General features: G+C 46.6%; 1 protein-coding gene across 1 annotated transcript in view; it reads left to right on the forward strand.

Moving 5' to 3' along the window:
- The window catches only part of GUCY2F (guanylate cyclase 2F, retinal), a 69,229-nt gene that overhangs the window by 839 nt on the left and 41,864 nt on the right, over positions 1–26,526 (forward strand). Inside the window, exons 2-11 of the mRNA XM_014519141.2 lie at positions 3,314–3,615; positions 5,162–5,516; positions 6,989–7,290; positions 8,837–9,191; positions 14,536–14,620; positions 20,884–20,980; positions 21,537–21,671; positions 24,079–24,159; positions 25,253–25,429; positions 25,704–25,860. Coding sequence (XP_014374627.2) covers positions 3,314–3,615; positions 5,162–5,516; positions 6,989–7,290; positions 8,837–9,191; positions 14,536–14,620; positions 20,884–20,980; positions 21,537–21,671; positions 24,079–24,159; positions 25,253–25,429; positions 25,704–25,860 — 2,046 coding nt within the window. The remainder of the gene's footprint in view (positions 1–3,313; positions 3,616–5,161; positions 5,517–6,988; positions 7,291–8,836; positions 9,192–14,535; positions 14,621–20,883; positions 20,981–21,536; positions 21,672–24,078; positions 24,160–25,252; positions 25,430–25,703; positions 25,861–26,526) is intronic.

Here is a 26,526-nt window from a genome sequence, read left to right on the forward strand (position 1 = left end):
GTGATGATGTGATTTACAGCAGCTGAAGGTCGGTCCCAGATCATTTGAGAAGATAGCACTTAGCAGAGGCCTATCTAAAAATGACCTTGCAACTTGTACAAAGAGGCTACTGGCTGGTTAGATCCCAGATACAGTTCACCTTTTCTTTTGACCATTTCTATTCTTTAGTTCGAGCACATCCTTTCAAAGCTCCCATGGTGATAAAAAAGTTAGATTGAAGATGGACTCCAGAGATAGCACAGTGTTACAGAAAGGCAGGAGCAATGAGAAAAATCCTGTACCAAGGCATATGAAATAGCAGCATCCCTGCTATTTCATATCTTACTTTCTCAAAGTCCTTGGGTGCGTGAATTCTATGACCTGTCTTATTTTGTTCAGCGTGGATGGACATAATGCGGTATATTTTAAGATTGTGGCCCTAAACTATACAATGGAGTGATAGAGCTGTAGAGAATGAGCCACAGAGGTATGTTTTGCTAACTGAAGGGGCATTTAGGCATTTAAGTTATACATATACCAGCATTAGAAATAAGTGTTTTATGTCAGGAGCTAATACAATCTAAGATATACCAGGAGCTAATACAATCTCAGAAATAGGAGTGTGTGAAGAAAGCAGTGCAAAAATTCAGCCTAGGATTGATTTAGATTTGGTCTTGGATGAAAGGACCAATTCAGACTGAAGTTTCAGATTCAGCGACTTGGGAGTTGTCCTCACAGGTGCGTCACCTATCCAAGACAGAAACGGTGCAAGGGGAGGGGAAGGAATCGAGACCCTTATGGTTTTAACCTTGAAGTAGATCCAAATGCTTAGTGTTCTTCAAATGGAAAGGGCCAAATCTTGGCTGGCCATTGTATAGTGGTGCATACACAGTATGGAGGCACACAAGAGGTCCTCTCACCCCTGACGACCCAGTGGTCAGCCACAGCTCCTTGCTTCTCACTTTTGCCCGATGGGCAGCAAACTTTCTTGGGGTATAGTGCCTCTTGGAGGGTCCAGGCTCAGAGTAGGCCTGTGATTAAAAGACCATTTGGCTCACCACAGTTAGAATTTCAGCTTCCTATTGAGGTGAGAGCTTGTAGGATGCATCTCTGGGTGACATGCAGCCATGTCCTCAGAAAGATGGCAGCTGCGCCATATAGTTTCTTCCAGCCAGTTCTATGAGTGTTGGTGGCAGAGTGAAAAGAAGACGGTCCCATAGACCTTCCTTCCTTCACGAGAAGCCTGAGGGCTTTTTTTGCACTAGAAGAGCTCAAAGCATCCTGGGCAATCCCCAGCAGGGCTTCAGCTATAATAAAAGAGTTGGTTGGTTTGCTGGATCCCTAATTTGAAGGGTCTTCCATAGTGATAGTAGGTGGGAAAAGTATAATAGAAAAAGATGGAGATGACTCTAGAGTGAGTTCACAATTGAGGAGTCAGATTGGGATGGAGAAAGAGACCCTTATTTGGGACTGGTAGCTGAAGTGACACAGGGAGGAAGAGGGATGGTCAATGGCCCCCAAAGGGAGGACAAATGGAAGAAATAAATGTGTGGTGAGCTCTAGGGGAAGTTTAGCCAACCTGGCCTGAGCCTTCTCTGATGCACCCGTTAGCCATAATCGCCTACTCAGTGCTCTTCAGACATCAAGGATTCAGCTGAGCTTGTGTGAAAAAAGAAAGTAAACTCTTTCCAATTCAAACCCTTTTGCTCTGGTCTAACCACTAATCTTCACCACAGCCCAGTGAGGGACAGGAGCATCACCTGCCTTTAGCTGATGAGGACACGGATGCACAAGTAAAGGCTTGTACGAGGTCACACAGGAAATCAATGTTAGCACAACATTTGGGACTCAAGACCTTCTTGGTCCCCCGGCCAGTGATCAGATCACACAGTCTACCCAGGAGCTGGATTTAGATACTGACTTCCAGAAGTGCTCATAGGGAGGGCTCATGCTGTCAGGCACATTTAATTATAGAGACAGTTGCTAGATTCCAGCCCTATAATTGCAGTCGCTACCCTGGTTTCTCGTGTCTGCCTTGTAGACACATTCATTACCGCTCTGAGGTGAGCATGTCATATTACTCTATCTACAATTAAAAATAAAATGGTACCAAGTTCCTTCTGAATAATTTATGCCTCCTAATCTATCTCTGGGTGAACAACTTTCATTTACAATATTTCCCTAGTTAACTGTGATAAAGAAATGCATGCTTTGCGATCGTCTCCGGCAGCAACTTGATGATAATCAGCCATGAGTGACTGGTGCCTCCTGAGTCTGGGAGGGGAGGGGGCACCTGCAGAAGCCACCAACCCTGTCGGGGGGACACCAGCCCTACTGTGTCGGCCATCAGGGGGGGCATGTACACCCCTGTGCACCCCCTACCAGTCACCTATGTAATCAACACAGTTTAGAGAGGTGTTGAATCTTAGGATTATAGAAAAGTAGGGCTGGGAAGGACCTCAGGATGTCATTTACTCCAACCTCCTGCTCATGGCAGGAACATCCTTATCCAAAACATCCCAGACATGGGCCTGTCTGACATTTTCCTAAAACAGTAGAAATAACCTTATCACATGGTAGTTAGCTGTGTTAGCCTGCAGTCAAGAAGAAGGTAGGGCAGGATGGCACCTTTGCGACTAAGTGCTTCAGAGAGGCATAAGCTTTCATAGGTGACAGTCTGCTTCATCCGATGCTCTGAATATTATTCACGGTTCCTAAGGTGCCACCCTGCCCTGCCTTCTTCCCATCCAAGTCCAGAAGTCTACCATAAAACCCACAGAGCTTATTTAAGGAGAGTTGGGTGGAGATATCTTTATGGCTCCATCCAAAGCCCAATGGAGTCACTGGCAAGCCTCAGCTCCTTTAGCAAGGTCCCAGGGCCTTCCACAAAGACCACAGCAGTTCTGCTTTCTTTCACTATGCAGGAAGAGACTCACAAAAAGGTTTTTTTCCTCTTTTAGATTTGTCCCTGCACTGCCCAAGAAGTTGCTTTTTTACACAGACTCTCTTCCCAGTGTTCCCAGCTTACAGCTTGTAAAATCCATCTGAGCTGACAGTCTCAGCATGCCCCATCATTGGGCTGAGCAGACAACGTGCTTGGCTTGTGGCCTCCCTAAAAAAAAATCATCATGCTCTATAGCACGTACATCGTATAGACAGACCCAAGCTTCAGATTTTCCAGCCTCCAGCTAACCAGCCCACCAGATCTCAGCCCCCTGCGCAAATGCATTATGTGTGGGATGGAGCTGTGTTGGATTTGATGTTTCTATGCTTCTATTTTTTTGTGCAGAAATAAGAAAACTCAATAATGCTCTCTCTGATTTTCTTGTTTTAGTTATCATTATGTGCATGCATTCGGTGCTCATTGGAGGGGAAGAACAGGCGGCCTTGCTCACAAGAGCTCATGAAATGGGAATAACAGATGGAAGATACGTCTTTGTTCCATACGACACTTTACTTTATAGTCTCCCTTACCAAAACAATTCGTTCTATGCTTTTGACAACAACCGTAAGCTCCAGGAGGCATACGATGCTGTACTGACTATCACGATGGAGGCTGAAGAAAGGACATTTTATGATGCATTCAGAGAAGCTAAAGAAAGTGGTGAAATCCCAATGGAGCTAGAAACCGAACAGGTAAGCACTTTTTCTACCTTGGGAGTCACTTGTACCCCCTGGTTGGCTAAAGGGGTCATTGATTAACTAGGTGTCAAGCAAGGGATGAGGAAGCTAGATGCGATTGGAAAAAGATGTTGTGCACTTTGAAATAAACACTGTCCACATTACTTTGGCAAGATGTTACCAAGAATCCTCTACGCCTAATAGAATCTGCATTTGAGATACTCCAGCTGTTTTACTTCTGTGGAGCACAGCTGGGTTGGAAGGTCATGGAGGATAAAAAGGCATCTTTGAGGGAGCCTATTAAGGGCTATATGCAGTAGGACCAGAACTCAGTTTTGTCCAGAAGGGAAAAGACCCAATGGATTTGTTGAAACAGTAAGGCGAGGCCATTGCTTGATCAGCGTTTTGAGGTTTTACACTGTGATTGTAACTGGCTGGCTGGATCTTAAAATGGGAGTTCGGCCTACCCTAACCTAAAACTAATCAACTACTCCCATTTGAGATCAATCAACCAATTAATTACAAAAACCACCAGTGGGACAGCAGGGAATGTGATTGGATGGGGGGAGGCTTCTGCAGCAGACCCTGAAGCAGAAAGGAAGGATAAAAAGGAACAGCCTCTAGGCCTCAAAGCCTCCTTTGCCTAAGGAAATAGCTCCATTTTGGTATTATTTTGTGGGTTTTAAGAATAAACTGTGCTTTGAAAGAAGGGCCTAATGGTATGGTGGAGATAAGCTACATGGTCCCTGGGATCCCACAGGTGCAAACCCTGGGGTGCCCCTTTAGAAGACCAAGTGCTTTGTGACGTTTTGAAAATGGCTGCAGAGATGAACGTTGTGGTCTCAGCCCTTCCTGCAACACAGCAGTTTCACAGCATCTTTGTAAAAAGTTGTTTGAAAGAAATAAAAGCATCCATACGTTAATACATTTGGGTTTAGCTAAGAGCCACTTGGAGCCCCATTACTTTAGAGGCCTAGGAAAAGTTCATGTTGGCATTTAGAGGCCAGGATTAGGCAACAGCTAGTTCAAGGCTTTAAATTAGGGTCTCACATACTTTATGTGTCATTGCAGCACTTAAGCAACTCGCCCTGGGAGGCACAGAAAGTGTGTAGCAAAATCTAATCGTTATATGCTGATGGCAGGCCTAGGCCCCCCAGGAGCTGCAAGCCTCACTGCAGTGACTTGAGAGTAGTCACCAAATGTACAACCGTTACTTCTGTGGGACAAATCATGAGGAAACAGGAACAGGAGTGCAGGTTACAGGTCAATAACTAGGCTTCCAAGGGAGGACACCTAGCAAAGAAATCCAGCTACTCGCTGTCCCTTGAATGTATCTTAGCCTTTGGATGGTGCCCAGTGAAACTGCCTGGAGAAGTGCATGGGCAAGGGAAAGGAAGACACCCCTACAATCACCCAGGTGGCAAAGCAGGAAATCGAACCCGTCTCCTTAGTCATAGACCAGTGCCCTGTTGACTGTGAGCTTTAAATTAGATGAATAGCGGGGGAGTGCTTCGATACTGGTGTCAGTGTAGCATTAACTTAATTTCTACTGTGTTTTCAGGTCTCTCCACTGTTTGGAACAATCTACGATGCCATCTACTTCATGGCCAAGGCTCTTGAGAATGCCCAAAAGGAAAGGGACCCAGTTTCAGGACCAATGCTGTCAGAAAATATCAAAAACCTGGACTTCCCTGGATTCAGCCAGAGGATATGCACAGACAGCGGAGGGCAGGGCCTGAACAACTATATGGTATTGGACACAGTGGGCCAAGGGAACCAGCTATTTCCAACCTACTTGGTGGACATGTCTGCTAAATCGGTGCAGTTCCTAGGCCGACCGATACACTTCCCTGGAGGATCCCCACCAAGACCAGACTCTGGCTGCTGGTTTGATCAGACCGGCGTATGCAGTGGAGGTAAGATATGAAATACTGGGTTTATGCAGAGGTGGGTCAAATCTGCAGGCACCCAAGACCAGGATCTGAACCCTCCCCGAACTGGAAACTTGTTCTGACCCAAGAGTTTGGCTTAGTCCACCATGTACCAAGTCAAATGGCCTGAAAGTCCAGGATATCTGGACCTAGACCATTGAGCAAGGCCCATCTCAAGTGCCCCCATCAGACTGTGACTGCACAAGTTCCAGTTTTAAATGTTACCTTCTCTTGCCAGCTTGGCTCTTTTCTGGCTTCCTCCCACCCCCAGCTGCATTCTTCATCACTAACCTTGGTCTCCATTTTCAGCCCTCCACTTGCTCTGTCCTTTCCCCTAATAGCACAATAACTCCTGTCTCCCTCCACTCCACCTAAGCCCCATACAATTTTGAAGAGTCCCATCTACCTCGCAGAAAAGCAGGAAAGACTAGAAAGTAGCAGTCATTTCTCTGTTTGTGCATTGCATATTTCCCCCTTACCCCACGTGTTATGGGAGTTTCTATAGGATAAAGCCCATGCCCAGTGGCAAACAGGAATACAAAATAGTTTTAGAATCATTGCTGCTATGCATTGGGAAGGACCTCAGGATGTCATTTACTCCAACCTCCTGCTCATGGCAGGGACATCCTTATCCAAAACATCCCAGACATGGGCCTGTCTGACATTTTCCTAAAACAGTAGAAATAACCTTATCACATGGTAGTTAGCTGTGTTAGCCTGCAGTCAAGAAGAAGGTAGGGCAGGATGGCACCTTTGCGACTAAGTGCTTCAGAGAGGCATAAGCTTTCATAGGTGACAGTCTGCTTCATCCGATGCTCTGAATATTATTCACGGTTCCTAAGGTGCCACCCTGCCCTGCCTTCTTCCCATCCAAGTCCAGAAGTCTACCATAAAACCCACAGAGCTTATTTAAGGAGAGTTGGGTGGAGATATCTTTATGGCTCCATCCAAAGCCCAATGGAGTCACTGGCAAGCCTCAGCTCCTTTAGCAAGGTCCCAGGGCCTTCCACAAAGACCACAGCAGTTCTGCTTTCTTTCACTATGCAGGAAGAGACTCACAAAAAGGTTTTTTTCCTCTTTTAGATTTGTCCCTGCACTGCCCAAGAAGTTGCTTTTTTACACAGACTCTCTTCCCAGTGTTCCCAGCTTACAGCTTGTAAAATCCATCTGAGCTGACAGTCTCAGCATGCCCCATCATTGGGCTGAGCAGACAACGTGCTTGGCTTGTGGCCTCCCTAAAAAAAAATCATCATGCTCTATAGCACGTACATCGTATAGACAGACCCAAGCTTCAGATTTTCCAGCCTCCAGCTAACCAGCCCACCAGATCTCAGCCCCCTGCGCAAATGCATTATGTGTGGGATGGAGCTGTGTTGGATTTGATGTTTCTATGCTTCTATTTTTTTGTGCAGAAATAAGAAAACTCAATAATGCTCTCTCTGATTTTCTTGTTTTAGTTATCATTATGTGCATGCATTCGGTGCTCATTGGAGGGGAAGAACAGGCGGCCTTGCTCACAAGAGCTCATGAAATGGGAATAACAGATGGAAGATACGTCTTTGTTCCATACGACACTTTACTTTATAGTCTCCCTTACCAAAACAATTCGTTCTATGCTTTTGACAACAACCGTAAGCTCCAGGAGGCATACGATGCTGTACTGACTATCACGATGGAGGCTGAAGAAAGGACATTTTATGATGCATTCAGAGAAGCTAAAGAAAGTGGTGAAATCCCAATGGAGCTAGAAACCGAACAGGTAAGCACTTTTTCTACCTTGGGAGTCACTTGTACCCCCTGGTTGGCTAAAGGGGTCATTGATTAACTAGGTGTCAAGCAAGGGATGAGGAAGCTAGATGCGATTGGAAAAAGATGTTGTGCACTTTGAAATAAACACTGTCCACATTACTTTGGCAAGATGTTACCAAGAATCCTCTACGCCTAATAGAATCTGCATTTGAGATACTCCAGCTGTTTTACTTCTGTGGAGCACAGCTGGGTTGGAAGGTCATGGAGGATAAAAAGGCATCTTTGAGGGAGCCTATTAAGGGCTATATGCAGTAGGACCAGAACTCAGTTTTGTCCAGAAGGGAAAAGACCCAATGGATTTGTTGAAACAGTAAGGCGAGGCCATTGCTTGATCAGCGTTTTGAGGTTTTACACTGTGATTGTAACTGGCTGGCTGGATCTTAAAATGGGAGTTCGGCCTACCCTAACCTAAAACTAATCAACTACTCCCATTTGAGATCAATCAACCAATTAATTACAAAAACCACCAGTGGGACAGCAGGGAATGTGATTGGATGGGGGGAGGCTTCTGCAGCAGACCCTGAAGCAGAAAGGAAGGATAAAAAGGAACAGCCTCTAGGCCTCAAAGCCTCCTTTGCCTAAGGAAATAGCTCCATTTTGGTATTATTTTGTGGGTTTTAAGAATAAACTGTGCTTTGAAAGAAGGGCCTAATGGTATGGTGGAGATAAGCTACATGGTCCCTGGGATCCCACAGGTGCAAACCCTGGGGTGCCCCTTTAGAAGACCAAGTGCTTTGTGACGTTTTGAAAATGGCTGCAGAGATGAACGTTGTGGTCTCAGCCCTTCCTGCAACACAGCAGTTTCACAGCATCTTTGTAAAAAGTTGTTTGAAAGAAATAAAAGCATCCATACGTTAATACATTTGGGTTTAGCTAAGAGCCACTTGGAGCCCCATTACTTTAGAGGCCTAGGAAAAGTTCATGTTGGCATTTAGAGGCCAGGATTAGGCAACAGCTAGTTCAAGGCTTTAAATTAGGGTCTCACATACTTTATGTGTCATTGCAGCACTTAAGCAACTCGCCCTGGGAGGCACAGAAAGTGTGTAGCAAAATCTAATCGTTATATGCTGATGGCAGGCCTAGGCCCCCCAGGAGCTGCAAGCCTCACTGCAGTGACTTGAGAGTAGTCACCAAATGTACAACCGTTACTTCTGTGGGACAAATCATGAGGAAACAGGAACAGGAGTGCAGGTTACAGGTCAATAACTAGGCTTCCAAGGGAGGACACCTAGCAAAGAAATCCAGCTACTCGCTGTCCCTTGAATGTATCTTAGCCTTTGGATGGTGCCCAGTGAAACTGCCTGGAGAAGTGCATGGGCAAGGGAAAGGAAGACACCCCTACAATCACCCAGGTGGCAAAGCAGGAAATCGAACCCGTCTCCTTAGTCATAGACCAGTGCCCTGTTGACTGTGAGCTTTAAATTAGATGAATAGCGGGGGAGTGCTTCGATACTGGTGTCAGTGTAGCATTAACTTAATTTCTACTGTGTTTTCAGGTCTCTCCACTGTTTGGAACAATCTACGATGCCATCTACTTCATGGCCAAGGCTCTTGAGAATGCCCAAAAGGAAAGGGACCCAGTTTCAGGACCAATGCTGTCAGAAAATATCAAAAACCTGGACTTCCCTGGATTCAGCCAGAGGATATGCACAGACAGCGGAGGGCAGGGCCTGAACAACTATATGGTATTGGACACAGTGGGCCAAGGGAACCAGCTATTTCCAACCTACTTGGTGGACATGTCTGCTAAATCGGTGCAGTTCCTAGGCCGACCGATACACTTCCCTGGAGGATCCCCACCAAGACCAGACTCTGGCTGCTGGTTTGATCAGACCGGCGTATGCAGTGGAGGTAAGATATGAAATACTGGGTTTATGCAGAGGTGGGTCAAATCTGCAGGCACCCAAGACCAGGATCTGAACCCTCCCCGAACTGGAAACTTGTTCTGACCCAAGAGTTTGGCTTAGTCCACCATGTACCAAGTCAAATGGCCTGAAAGTCCAGGATATCTGGACCTAGACCATTGAGCAAGGCCCATCTCAAGTGCCCCCATCAGACTGTGACTGCACAAGTTCCAGTTTTAAATGTTACCTTCTCTTGCCAGCTTGGCTCTTTTCTGGCTTCCTCCCACCCCCAGCTGCATTCTTCATCACTAACCTTGGTCTCCATTTTCAGCCCTCCACTTGCTCTGTCCTTTCCCCTAATAGCACAATAACTCCTGTCTCCCTCCACTCCACCTAAGCCCCATACAATTTTGAAGAGTCCCATCTACCTCGCAGAAAAGCAGGAAAGACTAGAAAGTAGCAGTCATTTCTCTGTTTGTGCATTGCATATTTCCCCCTTACCCCACGTGTTATGGGAGTTTCTATAGGATAAAGCCCATGCCCAGTGGCAAACAGGAATACAAAATAGTTTTAGAATCATTGCTGCTATGCATTTATTGTCACTGATTATCAGCTGTGTTGTCTACTGTGGTCAGTGAGTGGCAAGGATGACTTCTCCTGTGTCTTTGTAGAGTACCTAGCAGCATGGTTCCTCAACTGCTATGTACTCAGGCAGAAGTGAATATGCAGCTAGGAAGTCGGCAGGTGAATCGGTGACTGCAAAGTAAGCTAAGGTGTGAATTTCCACAGCATCAGCTACTCCGTAGTACCTGCCTCTGCATGTGATAGTACCCCATGGTAAATTAAGGGAAGCTTATCCCTCACTGAAAATGGAATAAGTGCATGTATTAGCGCATGCAGAGTTTACACTGTGGCCTAAATGGCAATAACTGTTTTGTGCACCAAAAGGATTAAAGGCCCAAATCAGTTGGCTGTCCCTATTAGCAGCAGCTTCTCCACATAGCTAATTAGCAGGCTGTAAGGATCACTGGAGCTTATCTCAGCAAGAAAAAATAATCACTGAAAATTATTTGAGGTGTAGCTGGTTACAGAAGTGGCAAGCAAAGGCTCTGCACAACAGCAGTCATTGAAGCTTGGCTGGATATGTTGGAGATTTGGTACCAATCTTGCCTTTTTGCCTTTGCACTGCGGTAATAAGGGTGCAATAAGAGAGTTGCAGCTGAAGGCCAAAGCCCTAGGAGAGGATAACTCCTAGGCCACAGTTAAGGTATTTAGTGGCAACACAGAGTTATGCCTATTTTTCCTGGCCAGGCCAATAGCGGGTATATAGCAGTCTAGTCCTACTGGGGTCAGAGCTACATTGATTTACAACTATAGGCCTGGCCTTTATCCATTAGGTAGAAATCATAATCCCACCTTTCAGAGTTATGCTGACAATTTCTGTAATTATACTTAGGGGCCAGTCCTGCTGCACTTACAACCATCGGTTTCACAGAAGAATCAGAATTAGTGCTTAATACCTACTCAGAAATATAAAGCTTCAAACATTTGTCAATAGTGGTTAGTCTTTATTTCTAAGATTCACTTTTACTGGTGGTATCCAATCCAGGTCACAGCCTGGCCCCTGGTCTGAGAGGGTTGGACGTGTGGTTTTAGCTCAAGATAGTCTTTGTCAAGTGGTTGGGCTAGTGGAGAAGAGAGATCAAGGCTCCTGGGTCCTATTTCTGGTTTCGGCATTATCTTGCAGTGGTACTTGAGACAGACAGGCTTACTGATGTTGCCATTCAGCAAATCAGGAAAATGGGGGAGGATACTCCAAAGGATGTCATGAGTTTTGGCTTCTGTTGTTTTGAGAGTCCTACACAAAATGAACTTTCCTGCTAAGTGCTAACCATCCGGTGTGAATCAATGCTTTCTGTTCACCCTAGCAGAGAGGTGCAGCAAGCATGCAGTGCTATAGCATAGTGCTTTGCTTCCAGGCAGTGCCTATGCAGAGAGGTAGACATCGGGTCTGGGATTCCCAATTGAGCATGCAATTGGGAATCCACATCCCATTTATTCCCAGTGACAGAGAGCAGTCCAACCCCTAAGCTTTAAGCTTCCCTTCAGGTGATTTTTTAATGTGACCACTGGTAAAGGTTTTTCCATTTTACAACACCAGCACCCTCTCTCTCTGGCACAGCACAGGCAACAGCCTCCAGCTAGTATGACGAAGTCAGGTCTTGGTGGTGATGCTAGACATGCAGAAGCTGACTTCGGTCTGGCTGTTTTTTAGAAGAGTATGACGGCCTCATTGAGGCATGGAAAGCAAACCCTGGGTCTCTTCTATATATATGACCACAAAACTGAGCAACTGCTACACAAAATAAAGACCCTGCTCAGGATGAGCTATATCATTTTGAGCTAAGGGGATGCTTCCAGGACCTGGCTTAACATCAGCAAGCAATCAATTGAAAATGGATCTTTAAAAAGTGCTGAAATCAGATCTAAGTAGGAGACTCCACACAGAAGAGAGAGCACCAATTAATTAAATTCATTTACTATAACTATTAGCTAAAGTGGGACAACTCTACGTCCAAGTCTATCTTCTGCCTGAACCCACCACAGCAAGTGTAGCTTGTTATCTAAAGCAGTCTAGATACACAGAAATAATATTCCTCATACCGGGGATACATAATAGGGCTTCAGGCAGGCTCATATGCCAGAAGGTATGGACATACAGAAGACAGAGGGAAGAAAGGGAAACTTATTGAAGATCGGCTCAATCCGCTGTAACGATGTTGTTTGTCTGCTCCTCTTCCATGGCAAATGCATTTTAAACCAGGGCATCTTATTCCTGGAACAAACAGAGTTATGTCACCATAGTTCAGGTTCGTTTAAAGCCTGTCAGGAATAGAGGCACCAGATTAGCTGATGCAAGCTTATGCAGTAAGGGGATAGATAGACATAGCAGGTATATGAGTATCAAATGATGCCAGTATAAGTAGTTAGACCTGCTTCCTCCTATAGCAATAGGAGCATGGCAAAGCAGTTGAATTTGAATGTTGTTTCTTTCAGGGTTAAAGCCCTAGCAATTAAGTTCCTTTGTATTGCTACAAGAGCGCACAGGCAGACACATCATGACATCTCATGGGAGCTCCTCAGTGATAGCACCATCTCAAAGGGAGCTGGTTATAATCTAGTGCCAGAGGTAGTGATAAGACATGGAGGGAGAAGCCTCTACCTGGAGAAGTCTCTTCTCCTCCCAGGCCAAAGCTAAACCAGTTCCTTCACCCACCCCCAGCCTTACCTTCGTGACTTCAAGCCAGTCTGGTATTCTCACTGCAATAGTCCTTTACCCTCACCGTGTCTGCCTTACTCCCCTCCAGCTCTCGTGGAGCGGCCCAGACTTGAAACCTCTAGACAAGGCTCAGTCCCAACCAGCACCATCCTGCCCAAGGCCTTGGTCTTCTCCCATTTCAACTCTCTACCTCCTGCCTCCCACAGCTCCATGCAACTGCCCCAATGCCTCCCTTTATGTAGTCCTAACCACATGATCCCGCTGTCGCATGCCCTAGACCAACACCTCCCACCAGTCTGTCTTGGGGGCTACATCTCCCAAAATCCTTTGCCTTGAAGGGCTAAGCCCCAGGCTGCCACCATCTTCTCTTGAAGGGCCAAAACACTCTTGTTGTAGAGGTTGCCCCGTACCAATGAAGGATTGCTAGCAGCGTGCAATTCTCAGTGGCCTAAATATAGAGAAGACACATATGAATGAGAACAACCCCCTAAGTCTGTTTAGTAGCAACAGGTGAAATAGCACCGTCCGCATTACGCTGCCCAACATTTCCCATTATATCTGCGACCTATTACTGGGCCATAAATATGCCTCCGGATGACCTATTTTGAAATTTAAGTTCAATGTAAATGTTCCAGTGTCAAGGTCAGGGCGAATGGACTGTCTACCCTGTGTTAAAAAAAAAAAATCTTGCAGCTCTTCACAACAACATTGTAGGAGTTCATGTTTTGGAGCAGGGACTCTGAATCTGGCAGTGGGGTTGGCCTAGTGTCAGCTGGTGGGGCTGGCCTTTTGGTATCCCAGGTTTACTTAAGTACACTAAGTTGTAAAACCTCCAAAAAAATCTTGTGCTGTATATGGATCGTAAATGGTGAGGGACTAGAGGGGAAATTTGGGGGAGAGAGAAGACAAGTACCTGGGATAAAGCAGGACCAGAGCAGGAGAAAAGGGAGAGGAGTTCATTGGGAAGTGTAGGAGTGTAGGAGAAGATGAGGATAGCAACACAGTGGGAGAACATAAGAAATGGAGAAAGGACAGAAGAAGAAGGAGGTGGGCAGTGACAGGGGCTGATGGGCAGAGGCTAGGAAGGGGTAATGGCAGAGGGGAGCCAGGAGCTGATTAGGGAAGGTAAGGCAGAAGGAGGACACAACAGACACCAGAGCTAAACACACTAGTCCCTAGTCTCACCCTTCATTTGCCATCTGGCACATAGCTGTGAAACATCCTGGCAACGTATGGAGCTCCATCTTTTCTACTGAGAGGTATGCATGGAAGATAACAGCCTTCTACTGCTGCCAGTTACTCCGTTGTTTTGCTCACCAAGTAGCACTATGGATCTAGAGGTCCCAGACCTTCTGATGACCAATGTGGCAGTCAGTGGGAGTCCATGAGCTAAAATTTTGCATTGCAGTTTCTAGGATTTTTTTTTCTTCATAAAAGCTTAGGAAAGGGATTAAAAGCTGCATCAGGAAATGGTTGTAAAGCCAAGCGCTCCAAGTGAGAGAATAAAAACTGACGGTGCAGCCCTCATTCTGTCCCCTCGTCCATCTACATTATGATCTTGCCTTTAGCCATGCGCTCACACACTTTTTTGCACACATCCAGTGCATTGAATGAAGTAGGGGTCCAGTGACAAAAGCAGGATGTGGTGATGTATTTCCAGGGCGTGTCCTTATTCAGGGTTGTCCCTCTTGTGCGTGGCCAGAGGCTGCACATCCAAGGGCTCCCCGAGGTCCCAGGGATGCTGTGCCTCACCTCTAAGGGCAGGGGTAGGAAGCAGTAGCTGAAGGAGGTAGTGGGAGCCCAGAGAAACTAGTGCCAGCAGCAGCAGGAGTGATCTTGGGAGTGGTCCCATGGGCTGTGAGTTAAGTCCTCAGAGGCTGCATGTGGCCTGAAGGCTGCCAGTTGGACAAGCCTGTCCTAATGCATGCAAGAAGGCCAAATTAGCACCAAAAGGCAGCCCCTCATTTTTGGGTGCTCGGCTTTGTAACACTAGCATGGGGGCAGGGGTCACGTCATTGCCTATCTCCTAAAATCGACACACTTTCTGATCTGTTTTCTCCCTTCCACGTAGGTATTGAACCTATGATGGTGATGCTGGGACTGGTACTGATATTTATCCTGGTGCTGTGTGGTGCAGGTCTTGCTCATCTCATCAGGTGATCACTGCCGTAATATTTTTGATTGCATGCTTGCTTGTTTGCCCTTCTCTCCTGTTTCGGGGTAGAGTTTCATCAGTAGCCCTCTGAGGCCACTCAGAAGCTTCCTGCAATGGTCCAGATCGCTATTACGTTCCCCACCGCTCCGCTTCTGCTCTCCAGCTGCCCCAGACCTCTCCATGTATACAGTGCAGATCAAATACTGTCAGCTGCACGCAGCTCCATGAGCAACATGGCGCTACATGGATTGTGTAACATCCTGCGTAGGACCCAGAGTTGCACTAATCCACTCCGGGTTTTGTACAATAGCTAGGCTGTGACCGATCCACCCACAGGGATTTTGTGCGGATTAATTGGCTGATGACTCTAAAGCACCCAGAAGGTGACTAGCTCTGCGGAAGTGCTAAGTATGCAGTTGTTGCTCCTGTTCAGGTAGAGGAGACTGGAAACGGCGTGGTGCTGACTGTAGGATCTTGCTATTCTGCTTATTCCAAATTGTTCTGTACTGGGTTTCTTCCCTGAAGCATCAGCTACTGGTATTCTCAGGGTTTCTAAAGGAGCACTGGTCTGCTACCGTACAGTAATTTTCACGTCCCCTATTCTGGTAACTAGGGCTGAACCCTGCCCCTTGAGCTCCATCTGTGTTCCTTTCAAAGACCAAGAAATACAACCATTTTCATGGCAGCCACTGTATGTGCCTTTAAGGGCTTATCCTGGATTGCTGACTTCAATAGGAGCCTTGCCATTGATTTCAATGGGGGAAGAACTAGGGGTAGCAGCATGCCACGTTGTGGGTAACCAGGGCACCCACTGAGAGGAGGGGGTGGAAAAGGCAGCTGCTCCCCCCTGCCAGCCTGGCCTTGCTGCTGCTCCAGTCCAGGGTGCAGATGTGCTAATGTCCAGGGTGCTAATGTCTCTGAATAGGGGCCTTCAGTGGCTATGGGTCTACTTCAATCCAGTCCATTTTCCCAGCTCTCTGTGCTTCCAGCTAGCTCTGTTATTTTTATCAATGACTATAACTAAAAAGGTAACAAGGAGCGCATGAAAGATGGATGGAGGCGTCAACAGCAGGACTTCCACCTCCAAATCATTTAAGTGAAGAAGGGGTGGGAGGGGCTCCTGCTGTGATAGCTGTTGGTACTTGATGCCCCAGGCCCCGTGGGAGGAACGCGTGGTCAGCCTCAGCAAACCAGCGCCAGGGTACGCGTAGGGTCAGGCGCTAGAGTGCTGATCACCACAGACACAGCCATGACGCCGTAAAGGGCTTGTTCTCCTTTCCAACCATAGCTAATAAATGGCGATGGATAAATACCAATCACTGAGGCCTGGAGCCAAATATTCAAGGTATGCTGGATGGATTCTTCCTCCCAATTCAGGCCAGCCCTTGACCCCCAATTAGAAGCATCTCTTGAACTTTTGATCTTTCTCCCAAGTGCAATAGCCCATGCTGCCCACACCAACCTAGGGTGCCTGGCATTGAGGAGCATCCTAACCTGCTCCTCTGCCCTAGCACACTGCTGCCTCTGGACCCCTTCCAGCTGCAGGATCCAAGGACTTTGTCTTAATCCTTCCTGACTAAAAAAAACCCTGCTCTCTCTCTCTCTGTCTCCAAGCCACTAAGCTGTATAAATAAGAGCAAGGCTCGCTGACTGCTTCTAGCGGAGGCTGCTCTCAGAGGTACCAGACCTTGCTTTTGTAAGTCCACTTATGAGTCACGATGAACTTTCAACCCCGAAGTCAACAGTCTGCAGAAGATGATGATCTGACATGAAGGAAGGGAGTATATGAACACAAAGACTCAACCTGTGGTGTGAGAGAGCGTATGGACTGATTCATAGATGTTAGGGGTTGGTAGGGACCTCATGAGATTATCGGGTGCAGCCCCCCTGCACTTGGGCAGGAAAAACTGCTAGGGTCAGATGACCCCAGCAAGACGTGTGTGAAGACATTTTTTTAAAGATCTCCAGGGTATCTTTTCTTTATCTTTGATGCTGCCCTGGAGGGGAAGGGAGCTGGATCCTGACCCTGGCCTCTGACCCCACTGCTGTTGATCCAGTCCAATGAATATTACTCATTCAATCTATTGAATATTGAATACAAAGTGCAGAAAAGCCCCCTGCTCAAGGCAGGAAAGTGTGTGGTCTACTATCCTCTGGGAAAAGGTGGGAGGGCTCTTCTCATCCCCTCCTTCCAGCAGGGGCCTGGATGATCCTCTTCTACCAGGGGTAGAAATAGACTCCAACTACCAGCAAATGCCAAAAATAGCACTGACACGGCTACAAAAGTGCCACTAAGGTGCACAAAGGTGAAAGAGGATTTAGCCTTATGTGTCCACTTAGTCTTTACACAGGTGTAAAGGCAGGTTATACCAGAGTAAACATGTCACATGTCTAAGTCCTCAGAGGGCTGGCTCCCCAGGTCGTGGGAACCAGCTGAGCCCCACGGAGGTCAGTGGCGACAGCTCAGTCGGTGTAGCCCACACATCCTTAGCTTAACTGATACCCCAATGGAACATGTATGTGAAGAACAAAGACTTCCTTGCATACGTGGGTGTCAGACGAAAATACGTGGCGGTCTAAGCATTCATACGTAACTCTTAAAAATGCCTTTTCATTTCTGTTCTTGCCATGCCCCGCTCTTCTAGCTCTACAGAAGATGCTTTACAATCCAGTCACTTCATAGAGCTCAGGGGGCAAAGCCAGAAGCGATATATAAAAAGTGGATGCAAACTGCATGTTGGTAAAATGGCACAACTCGGAGCAAGTCTTAAAGGAGCATGAAGTAGTAGTAAGTGGAAGTTGCAGTCTTAGATTTCCTTAGCCTGATTTCCACCTCCCTCTGAATCCAGAGCAGCTGATGGGACAGGGAAACTCCACAGAAAGTCAGTGCCAAGATCAACCATGGTGTCAAGTGGAGTCAGCTCCATTCATTTGAGTGATTCGATTTGCTGGCTCTTGGATTGAACTGGAACCAGCTGGGAAATGTTATCGGAGCTTGACTCTCCCCAGATACTCAGCAGTTCCCAGAAGCACAGACAGGGCACTGGCAGGTTCTTTTTACATCAGTCCAGAAAATACCTGCCAAGCTGTTTGTATGTTCTTCTCCGAAAGGGCCTGTCAGGAAGTACTTTCGCTAGCAAGCCGAATGCCCATTGCCAAATCACATGCTTTTTTTACCAAGTGTCTGAGCTTGACTCAGATTAAATCAATAGGAACGTGAATCACTAACCTGGACCTCAGTTCCCCCAGGACCTGGACATGCAGGATCCATATCAATGTCTTTGCATTGGTTTTATACATCAATATAAATTACATTAGGATCTATCAAGAAGCAAGGCTGTCTTAGGATGATATCTTTTACTGGATCAACTATGTCATTGGGACTAAAGTTAGAGAGGCTTTCGAATGCAAGATATTTTTTTTCAGGTCTCACATTCAATGTCTTGCATTCAGAAGCTGGTCTAACTTTATCTCAACGACATAGTTGGTCCAATAAAAGATAGCACCGTAAGAAATCCTTGTCTCTCACACCATTTCTGGGCCATCACGACTACAGCATCACTCTGACACTACTAGGAGCTAAAACAGACAGCTATGTCAGGGCAGCTGTCCCATGAGGTGCTGTAACAGTACCCTGACACTAGGGTTGCCTATACACATGCCCAGAGGTGGGAGGGGAGCATTTTAATTAGAGTGGTTCCCAGGCAGCCCTCTAATTAAAACACTGCAGCATCATGTGCATTAAGCTCTCACATGTTTAAATATGGCTGCAGAACACTTTATCTAAACGTTATTCGATGAGGTTTAGTTAAAGTGCCCCATGGCCATTTTTAAATATGCAAGGGCTTAATACACATGATGCTGTGGTCATGAGTGACTGGGCCGGCCTCCCGAATCTGGGGGGGGCACCTGTAGAAGCTGCCACTGGCGGAACTGTCAGGGGGGGCACCAGCCCTACAGACAGCAACAGTGTCAGCTGTTGGGGGGGGCGGGGGCCCCACCGGCCCCGTCGGGGGGGCACGTGCACCCCCATGCACCCCCTACCAGTCACCTATGGCTGTGGTGATGCTGCAGCGTTCGAATTTGTATGCAGAGCAAACTCGATTAATCAAGTCTGCTCCAACACATTCTAGTTAGGACACCAACAAGCACGTGTATAGGCCACCTAGGTGAAAAGGGAATGTACGAGTGAACAAATGCTTGATCTGGAATAACTACACACACACAGCACTTACACTGGTGTAACAAATCCTGGTGCATTTTTACTGTTGAGTTTTCCTGGGTACCCCAGTATTGTATAAGTTACGTAGACGTAGGAGTGTCTGCTCCTGTTTTTTTGACAGCTCAGTTGCCCAGAGAAGGATGCCAACCAATGTTCTTTACTGTGATTATGATATGAATGTGCTAGGGGTGGGAGCAGATGTAGCATCTGAAACACTTCAAAATGCAATGGAGCTTGAATTGTTTTACAACAAAGCATTTCAGCTGCAGACAGACATATGGCCCCTGTCATGTCCCCCCCACACACACCATAGCACTTCAAAATCACAGTACTGGCATGCAGCGGTAGTGCTTTCTAGCCAGGCAGCATGATGGAGGTTGTGTGGGCCTGTGCCTCTCCCCCTTGTTCCCCACAACAGGCAGGGAAAGGGGGCACAGAGCAGTCAGTGAGTACTTCCAGCACCCGGCCTGCTATGGACACCCCATGAGCTTTTGACCCTGAAGCTGTCGCTGGGGTCTCGCAGGCTCCCCAAACCCTTAGTGCTATTAGCCCCCCATAGGCTCCCAGCACTTTGGGTCTCCCACTTCTGGCAATGGGGTGTGAGATCTCCCAGTCCCAACAGAAAGGCACTCTGGGAAAGCAATGGTGGAGCACACTGGAGAGTGCTCACTGACACACTGCCCTGTTCTTCCCCCTGCAGGCAGGGAACACTGCATTGTGGGATGCCTGGAAGACTGCTGGGCCTCATTTAAGTAGCCAGTTAGCCAAGCATATTTTGGGTGCTTGCTGAGTTCAACCTGCCTCGTTATGGCTTGTGCTGTGCCTCTAGTACAAAAGAGGCTGCTTTGGCAATCAAATCCAGGCACCAGGCTGATCCACCATCAGTGGGCTGATCTGTGCCCTAAATTTTCCAGGTCCCACAAGGCAATCCTGCAAAACTGTGTGGGGTGTTGGCCACACCAGGGCTGGGGATTTTGATGGGGGTGGGATGATGCTTTTTCTGGGACTTAAAAAGCCCAGCGGTCTTGCTCTTCTGCTCAGGGTCAAGCCACAACTGGAGTCAAGAAGCAATTTTAGGATCTGGTCAGACTGGTCCAGACTGTGAGGTTTACTACCTTCCTTTGTAGCAGGGGACATGGCCCTCTACCTTGGATCTCTTGAGCATATTTTAATGAACTCTTTCCTGTCCTTGCAGTGACAGGGCATTGATAGTGCCCTCATCCCCTTGCTTCACCTGTGGCAAGTTAAAGGGTATTTTGATGTTTTAGTAGTTGTGAATGTGGGTTGTTCCTGGAGTTTTTAGTAATAGCTTATACAGACACTTGTCTAGGATGGTTTACTCAGGGATGATCCTGCCTTGAGCATGGGGTTAGCTTATAGATGACCTCCTGAGGTCCCTTCCAGCCCTACTTTTCAATGACTCTATAAACCTTGCAGGCTATCAAAGTGTCCAAAGCCATCTTGCAGGAGGCACCTGTTGGCAGCTCACTAAGACAGTATATAAGAATATCATAGCATTTCAATGTGATGACCTGCCATAATGGATGCTCTTTGGCAAGATGCAGATTCCCAGTACCTTGACCAATAAGTCTTTCCCACTTGCACAGTTGGTTAAAGGCGACCTCCCTATGGGCCACTTCAATTCATACTTCAATGGAATTTGTAGGACGCCGAGTAAATGTGGAACTGAAAAAAACAAATAAGCCAAACATGATCCAAGCTGTACACTTCACCTTTATGCCTGGATTAACTTCTGTATGAATCCGTGGCTCCATTTCAATGACTCTCTCTGAGGTTCAATCCATCACTGTTTGTAGAGCAATGTATATCCTGGGACAGAAAACACTGTGTTGCTGCAAAGGATGTTAATATAAGCCAAGGCACAGAAGTCATGTCTTTTGCTCTCACTGTGTCATGTCCTCCTCATCCTCATGTGTTGCACCACGTTAGCACAAAAGGGAGGCAGTGTAAGTGCGATTTCTCTCGGTCATGATCCAGTCCCATGCCTACAAATGATAACGCTGACCTTCTGACTCTTTCAGGAACACCCTCATAAAGATCCAGTTAGTCAAGGGGCCTAATAAAATCTTACTGACATTGGACGACCTCACATTTATAAACCCTAACCTGAGCAAGAAGGTATGTTTTTACATTCACTTTGTATATGCAATCTGCTGGGGAGAGCCGCATGCTAAGAACAGGGCTGCTACACACTGTCTTCACACTCAGTGCGCATCCCTGGCAGAGCCAAAAACCTCTCTGAGCCTCCCTTTCCCCACTATATACAGTTGTTCCCTGTGGTAGCTGAGTATTTTTTAGCTGCTCTTCCAGGGTCAACTCTTTATCAGGTGCAAACTGACCCTCCTCAAACCTACAGGAGCTGAATTCCTGCTCTGTGTCCAGACAGAAGGATAACTCTTTTTTTAGTGGGGGGACTCCTGATCTGTGACATTTCCATGAGACAAAGGGCAGGGACCGGCATATTATTTCAAATAACTGGGTATTTCCTAGGCTTGCAAGTCGTGGAGAGATTGACTGCATTACCCGATGTGCAATAACAAGATTGTGCGGTATAGAAAGCATTTCTGAAATGTGTGAAGCGTGTCACATTTCTGTTAGCCTAGAGCTGAATCTGAGTGGCAGGTTAGGTACACAGGAGCTCCTTTTTTAATATTCAGTTTAATTAATTCGACAGAGGCTGACCTTGAGTAGCTTGAGTGACGCAAAGACACTTTCCGATGGCCGAAGCCTGAAATCTGTACCGGCTCGCTCCTCGTCTCCGGAAAGCATAGAGGCAACACATGAAAACTCCAATGTGGCTTTGTTTGAGGTAATCATGGGCCCACGTAGCCCTTTTGTAAACCGTCATTTAGTGGTTAGTTTATAGAGAGGAAAAGAGCCTACTATGGCTGTAAGGAACGCATTAGAGGCATGAACGCTGCATGCCCTTGGAGGCTGGGGGGGCACAGCGACCGCCTGCAGGTGGCAGTGGCGAGCGGGGAGCTCCCGCGGGTGGCCACGGCGGTGTCGGGGGTGGAGCCGTGGGGGGGGCAAGTGCCAACTAGTGGTCGGCGACCACTTGCAGACACCGCTGGCAACATCGGCAGTGGCCAGCAGCGATCAGGGACCGCCTGCAGACACCACCGGCGACGTGGGTGGTGTTTTTTGCAGGGGGTGCACCGCTAAGCTCAGGGGGTACACGTGCACCCCCTACGCATCGCCAGTGATTAGCGACCTTGCCAGAAGTGCCTCCATCTTATATACATCCTCCATTATATGAAAATAAGAGGTGGCTGTAAATGTTCAAACTGACAAAAGGTGCGTCCTTTAAGTGTGGACCTCATTGCCACAAAATATTGTGGAAGCTGACAATTTAGCCGGATTAAAAAAAAGAGGTTGAACACATTCTTGGAGGAAAGGGGCATCAATAGCTATTGAGCAGGGAGTTAGGGGCGCAGCTTCTGAATCAGAAGTTCCTAGACGTTAAATGCTGGACGCTTCAAACGTATTTTTACACATGCTCTGGGTTGCAGGGGAGGGGACTCTTTAATTAGAGCAGCTCCGAATGCCACTCTAATTAAAGCACTCACAATGTCTCGTGTATCAGCATCACTTCACTTCAAAACGGTGGCAGGGGCACTTTAACTAAAGCTCGTTTGATGAGCTCATCAAACGAGCTTTAGTTAAAGCACCTCTGCTGTCATTTTGAAGTGCAGGGATGCTGATAGACAAGATGCAGAGGCTGCTGGAGTGCACTAATTAGCATGCTCCAGCAGACTCAGTTAATTGAGTCTGCTCCAATGCACTGTACTTATGTCGGAGCAGCCTCTCTGCACGTGTACGGGCACCCAAAGTGAGAGAGCAACAGTGGAAAAAACCCTGGTCAGACCCAGGTCACTGTGACACAGGGTACTGGACAAGATGGATGTATGATCTGACCCAGTGAATGGCAGTTCTTATGTTCTTTGTGTATCTTAAAATGATAAAAAAAAACTCTGGGTAACCTTGTATGAAGATTTGCAAGGCCAGATTCCATGTTATTTGCTAATTCAAACAGGAAAGCACTGAGTAAGTGTCTAGCCATAGTAACACAAAGTAGTTGAAACCCATTCCCATCAAGAACAGCACTTGTTTTCAAGAGTCCTAACTAATAATCTCTGAAAGAGCATCCTCGTTAAATTGATCATAAATTCTCCACTTAGCTGGAGGTGGGGAGCCTTCATGATTACCCCTTTTATTACCATATACCAAATTAAATTTTAACATGCCATTAATGATTGATGAATGTCATTAATGCTTGTACATCTATGATTGTAATCCTGGGGAGGGGGGATGAGGGGAACAATGGGCTTGAGCTGTGGGGGAGTAATCAATCCAGGTTGTTGGGGGAACTGAACAACTAACAAGGGCTCAGAGATCCTGGGGTCCAGCTTACACCATCTTCCCAGGTGTGAGTATGTTTTTGCATTTCTATTGCTTAATCTAATACTAGTTAACTTACATTTAGCTTTCCAATGAAGTGCTTCTCTTGGGAAGAGACAACCTCTTTATTCCAGGATCCCATTCAACCAAGCAAGCTCTCTTTGTCCCAGTTTGGGGATAGAGAGCTTCCCTTCAGCTTCTACCAGCTAATGGAGCAACTTGCTTCTTATAAGTGGTAGAAGCCCTGTGTTGTCACGAGAAAGGCCTTGGGTCCCAGCTCTGCTAATTACCTATGGTGACAGCTGTTATATCCAGGTTCACTATCTCAGATGGCTACCTGTCACCAGCTACTGGTCACCACAGAGAAGCACCCTTTAATATGGTGTACATGATTGCAAAGGTCAAAGAGTAATTGAGGTTGCATGGAGTATGAGTGAAGACAACACCTAGAAGAAGTAGATGCTTCTACAAAAAAAATGGTGCAATGAATCCAAGAAAAGGGAGAGCTCATAAAAAAAAAAGTAGGCCACGAAAGCCACAGCGGGACTCTGGTGGGAACCCACAGGATGTAATACTCATGCTTGGGCTCCTCATTAAGTGCTAATGAAGTTCCAATCAAAGTCCAGACCCTACCTCACCCAGTCCCAAGAGGCCTTGCATCTCGTGTTCTGGGTCAGATTCTGGATAGGGACAGTCCAGAGTCATGGAGTTTGCAGCCAACCTGAACTTCAAAGTTTGGGTACAGGCCTCCCTTTCTAGTTTTAACTTTTGCCAAAGGGTTTGATTTCTCATTGACCCACTTGTATTGTGGACAGGGAGACTGGGTGTGGCTGAAGAAATTTGAGTCGGGAGCATTTCAAGACCTGCGACAAAGCTCCACCAGCATACTGCGAAAGGTAGGAGCAGTGGCTGAATGGGGACATAGTGGGCAGTTGCAGCCATACCTTGTAGACTGTAAGGAATTTGGATGCTCTATAACTTGCATTTATGCCTTGAGTTGTGCATCATAGTTGTTAATGATGCCCATTGGGTGAGAACCCTGTGAAGTGGCATGCACAGAATTGAAGCCGGCAAGCCTGCCAACAACCCGTGCTTCATTCATTGGCTTGCTAAATCCCACCATGGGCCTGATGCTTCCAGGCTGATGGGGCATTGAATGCAAAATGAGTCTCCTGTGTGACTGTGTCTTCGAAGGCACATTATTTTGGAACAAGTCCTCCCTGATGGCTCAGGGATCAGCCAAAGATAATGCACCTAGTGGCTATTTTCATGCCTTATTTGTTGTCGGGCAACCACTGTGACAATAACAAGGCCATAGATTTCTCCAGGGCTTGCTTTGTATTTCCAACTCATTTGCCTGTCAAAAGTCTCCTTGTGACATTCAATATGTGACAACCACACACATTAATTATTCAGATTCAAGGTCACTGGCCTGCCGTCTGCTATTGCTAACACAGGGAAGTTTTGCTGCATAAGAAGGGTTTGCCAGAGCATTCCTCCATAGCCATCATTCTGGGGACAGTCTAAATAATCAAGGCAATGGCACGGCAGCATGATATGGCAGCATGATCCTGCAAAACTAACAGACCTTCAGCTAGGGTCAATCAACATCGGCTGAAGTCAATTTATCCCAGCAACACCACTTCATCCCAGCTGAGAATCTGGCCCAACCCATCCAAAGAAATACAATTTTCTGTTGACCTTCCTCCAGCAGTTTTATCTTCTAGCTGGCTGACTAGTATACAAGCACAATAATATATAGAGGAGCTAATATAATGCAGAGTGGTGGAAAAGTACATTTAAAGAGTTGGTCCTTGCCAACTCAAGGAGGGCAATTGGTCCTTGCCAATTCAAATTGAGAGACAACTGCAGTTCTTAGGTTTGCGGCCTATGGGGGAGTCCATTGCAATAGGTTAGACTATCACCACACCAACAGCCGCTGAGATGTCTGGCTAACTTTTTCTCCTGTGATTCATGTTCTCATTTTAGATGAAAGACCTACGTCATGAAAACGTGAATCCATTCATGGGCTTTTTCTCCGACTGCGGCCTCTTTGCCATAGTGACGGAGCACTGTTCCAGAGGCAGCCTGGAAGACCTCCTGAGAAATGAGGATGTGAAACTGGATTGGATGTTCAAATCATCTCTTCTGATGGATTTAATTAAAGTAAATCCCCTGCTCACACTCAAGCCTGCCTATGCTAGGAAAGCCCTATGGAGGATGTAATTATATATAGAATAGAAACAAGCCAGAAGTTTGCAGAGGAGGACTGTGACTTCTCAGGAAAGCATCAGTCCTGTTGAATGGCCTTTTGCTGTTGACAAATAGAGAGGGGCCCAAGACACAAAGTTTGGCACTAGTTAGAGCAAAACGTGATCTGGTGTCTCAAAATAATCACTAGTATTTTTTTTTAAAAGCGTTATTATTATATATTTAACAGGGAATTAAGTATTTACATCACCGGGATTTTCCTCATGGGCGTCTCAAGTCTCGTAACTGCGTGGTGGACGGGCGGTTTGTCCTGAAGATCACTGATTACGGATATAATGAGCTCTTAGAAGCACAAAAATGTCCACGTGCTGAGCGATCGCCGGAAGGTAGGCATTGCAAGGACAGACTGGCTAGAAATAAATGCCCATTGATTTCACAGAACCAGTTGTGGGTCTTCCTAAAATTGCAGGTTGATGACGGCATGAGGAACTGTTCAGTTATGAAACATCTGTTACCCATGTATTATATACTATTAAAATAGCATATATACTCACTAATTCTAGTGGCTTCTTGGGGACTAAAAGCTGATTGCAAAACTACTTAATAGTGGAAAGGGATTTCATTATAAGCAATGACAGATGCTAAACACATCGTAATTAAAGAGTCCCCCAACTGGAACCTCACATCCGAAATAACCCCGAATTTCTGTGGTGTAGCGGATTTGGATTCAAATCCATAGACCCAATCTCAGCTTTGTAGTTTGGGATCTAGCTTCAATGCCAAACTGAACAGAGCTTGATTTTCAACTGGATGGGGATCATGACGGTGGAAACCTTCTGTTACTAGCACCTCTCTTGAAAGTCGTATTTCAAGCGCATCACCGTTTTGTACCAAAATCGCTAGTCTGGCCCTATTTATCCAAGCTTGGCTCCTGCCTTGAGTTTCTAGTCATAAGCCCAGCTTATTCTTAAATTCTGCTCTCCTGATGTCTGTGGCTGTTTGTCATTGTCCTCAGTTGGAGTCAGCTTTGGCCCTCATATATTTCAATGGGA

This window comes from Alligator sinensis, unplaced genomic scaffold (genome assembly GCF_000455745.1).
Source record: "Alligator sinensis unplaced genomic scaffold, ASM45574v1 scaffold1008_1, whole genome shotgun sequence".
NCBI lineage: Eukaryota > Metazoa > Chordata > Crocodylia > Alligatoridae > Alligator > Alligator sinensis.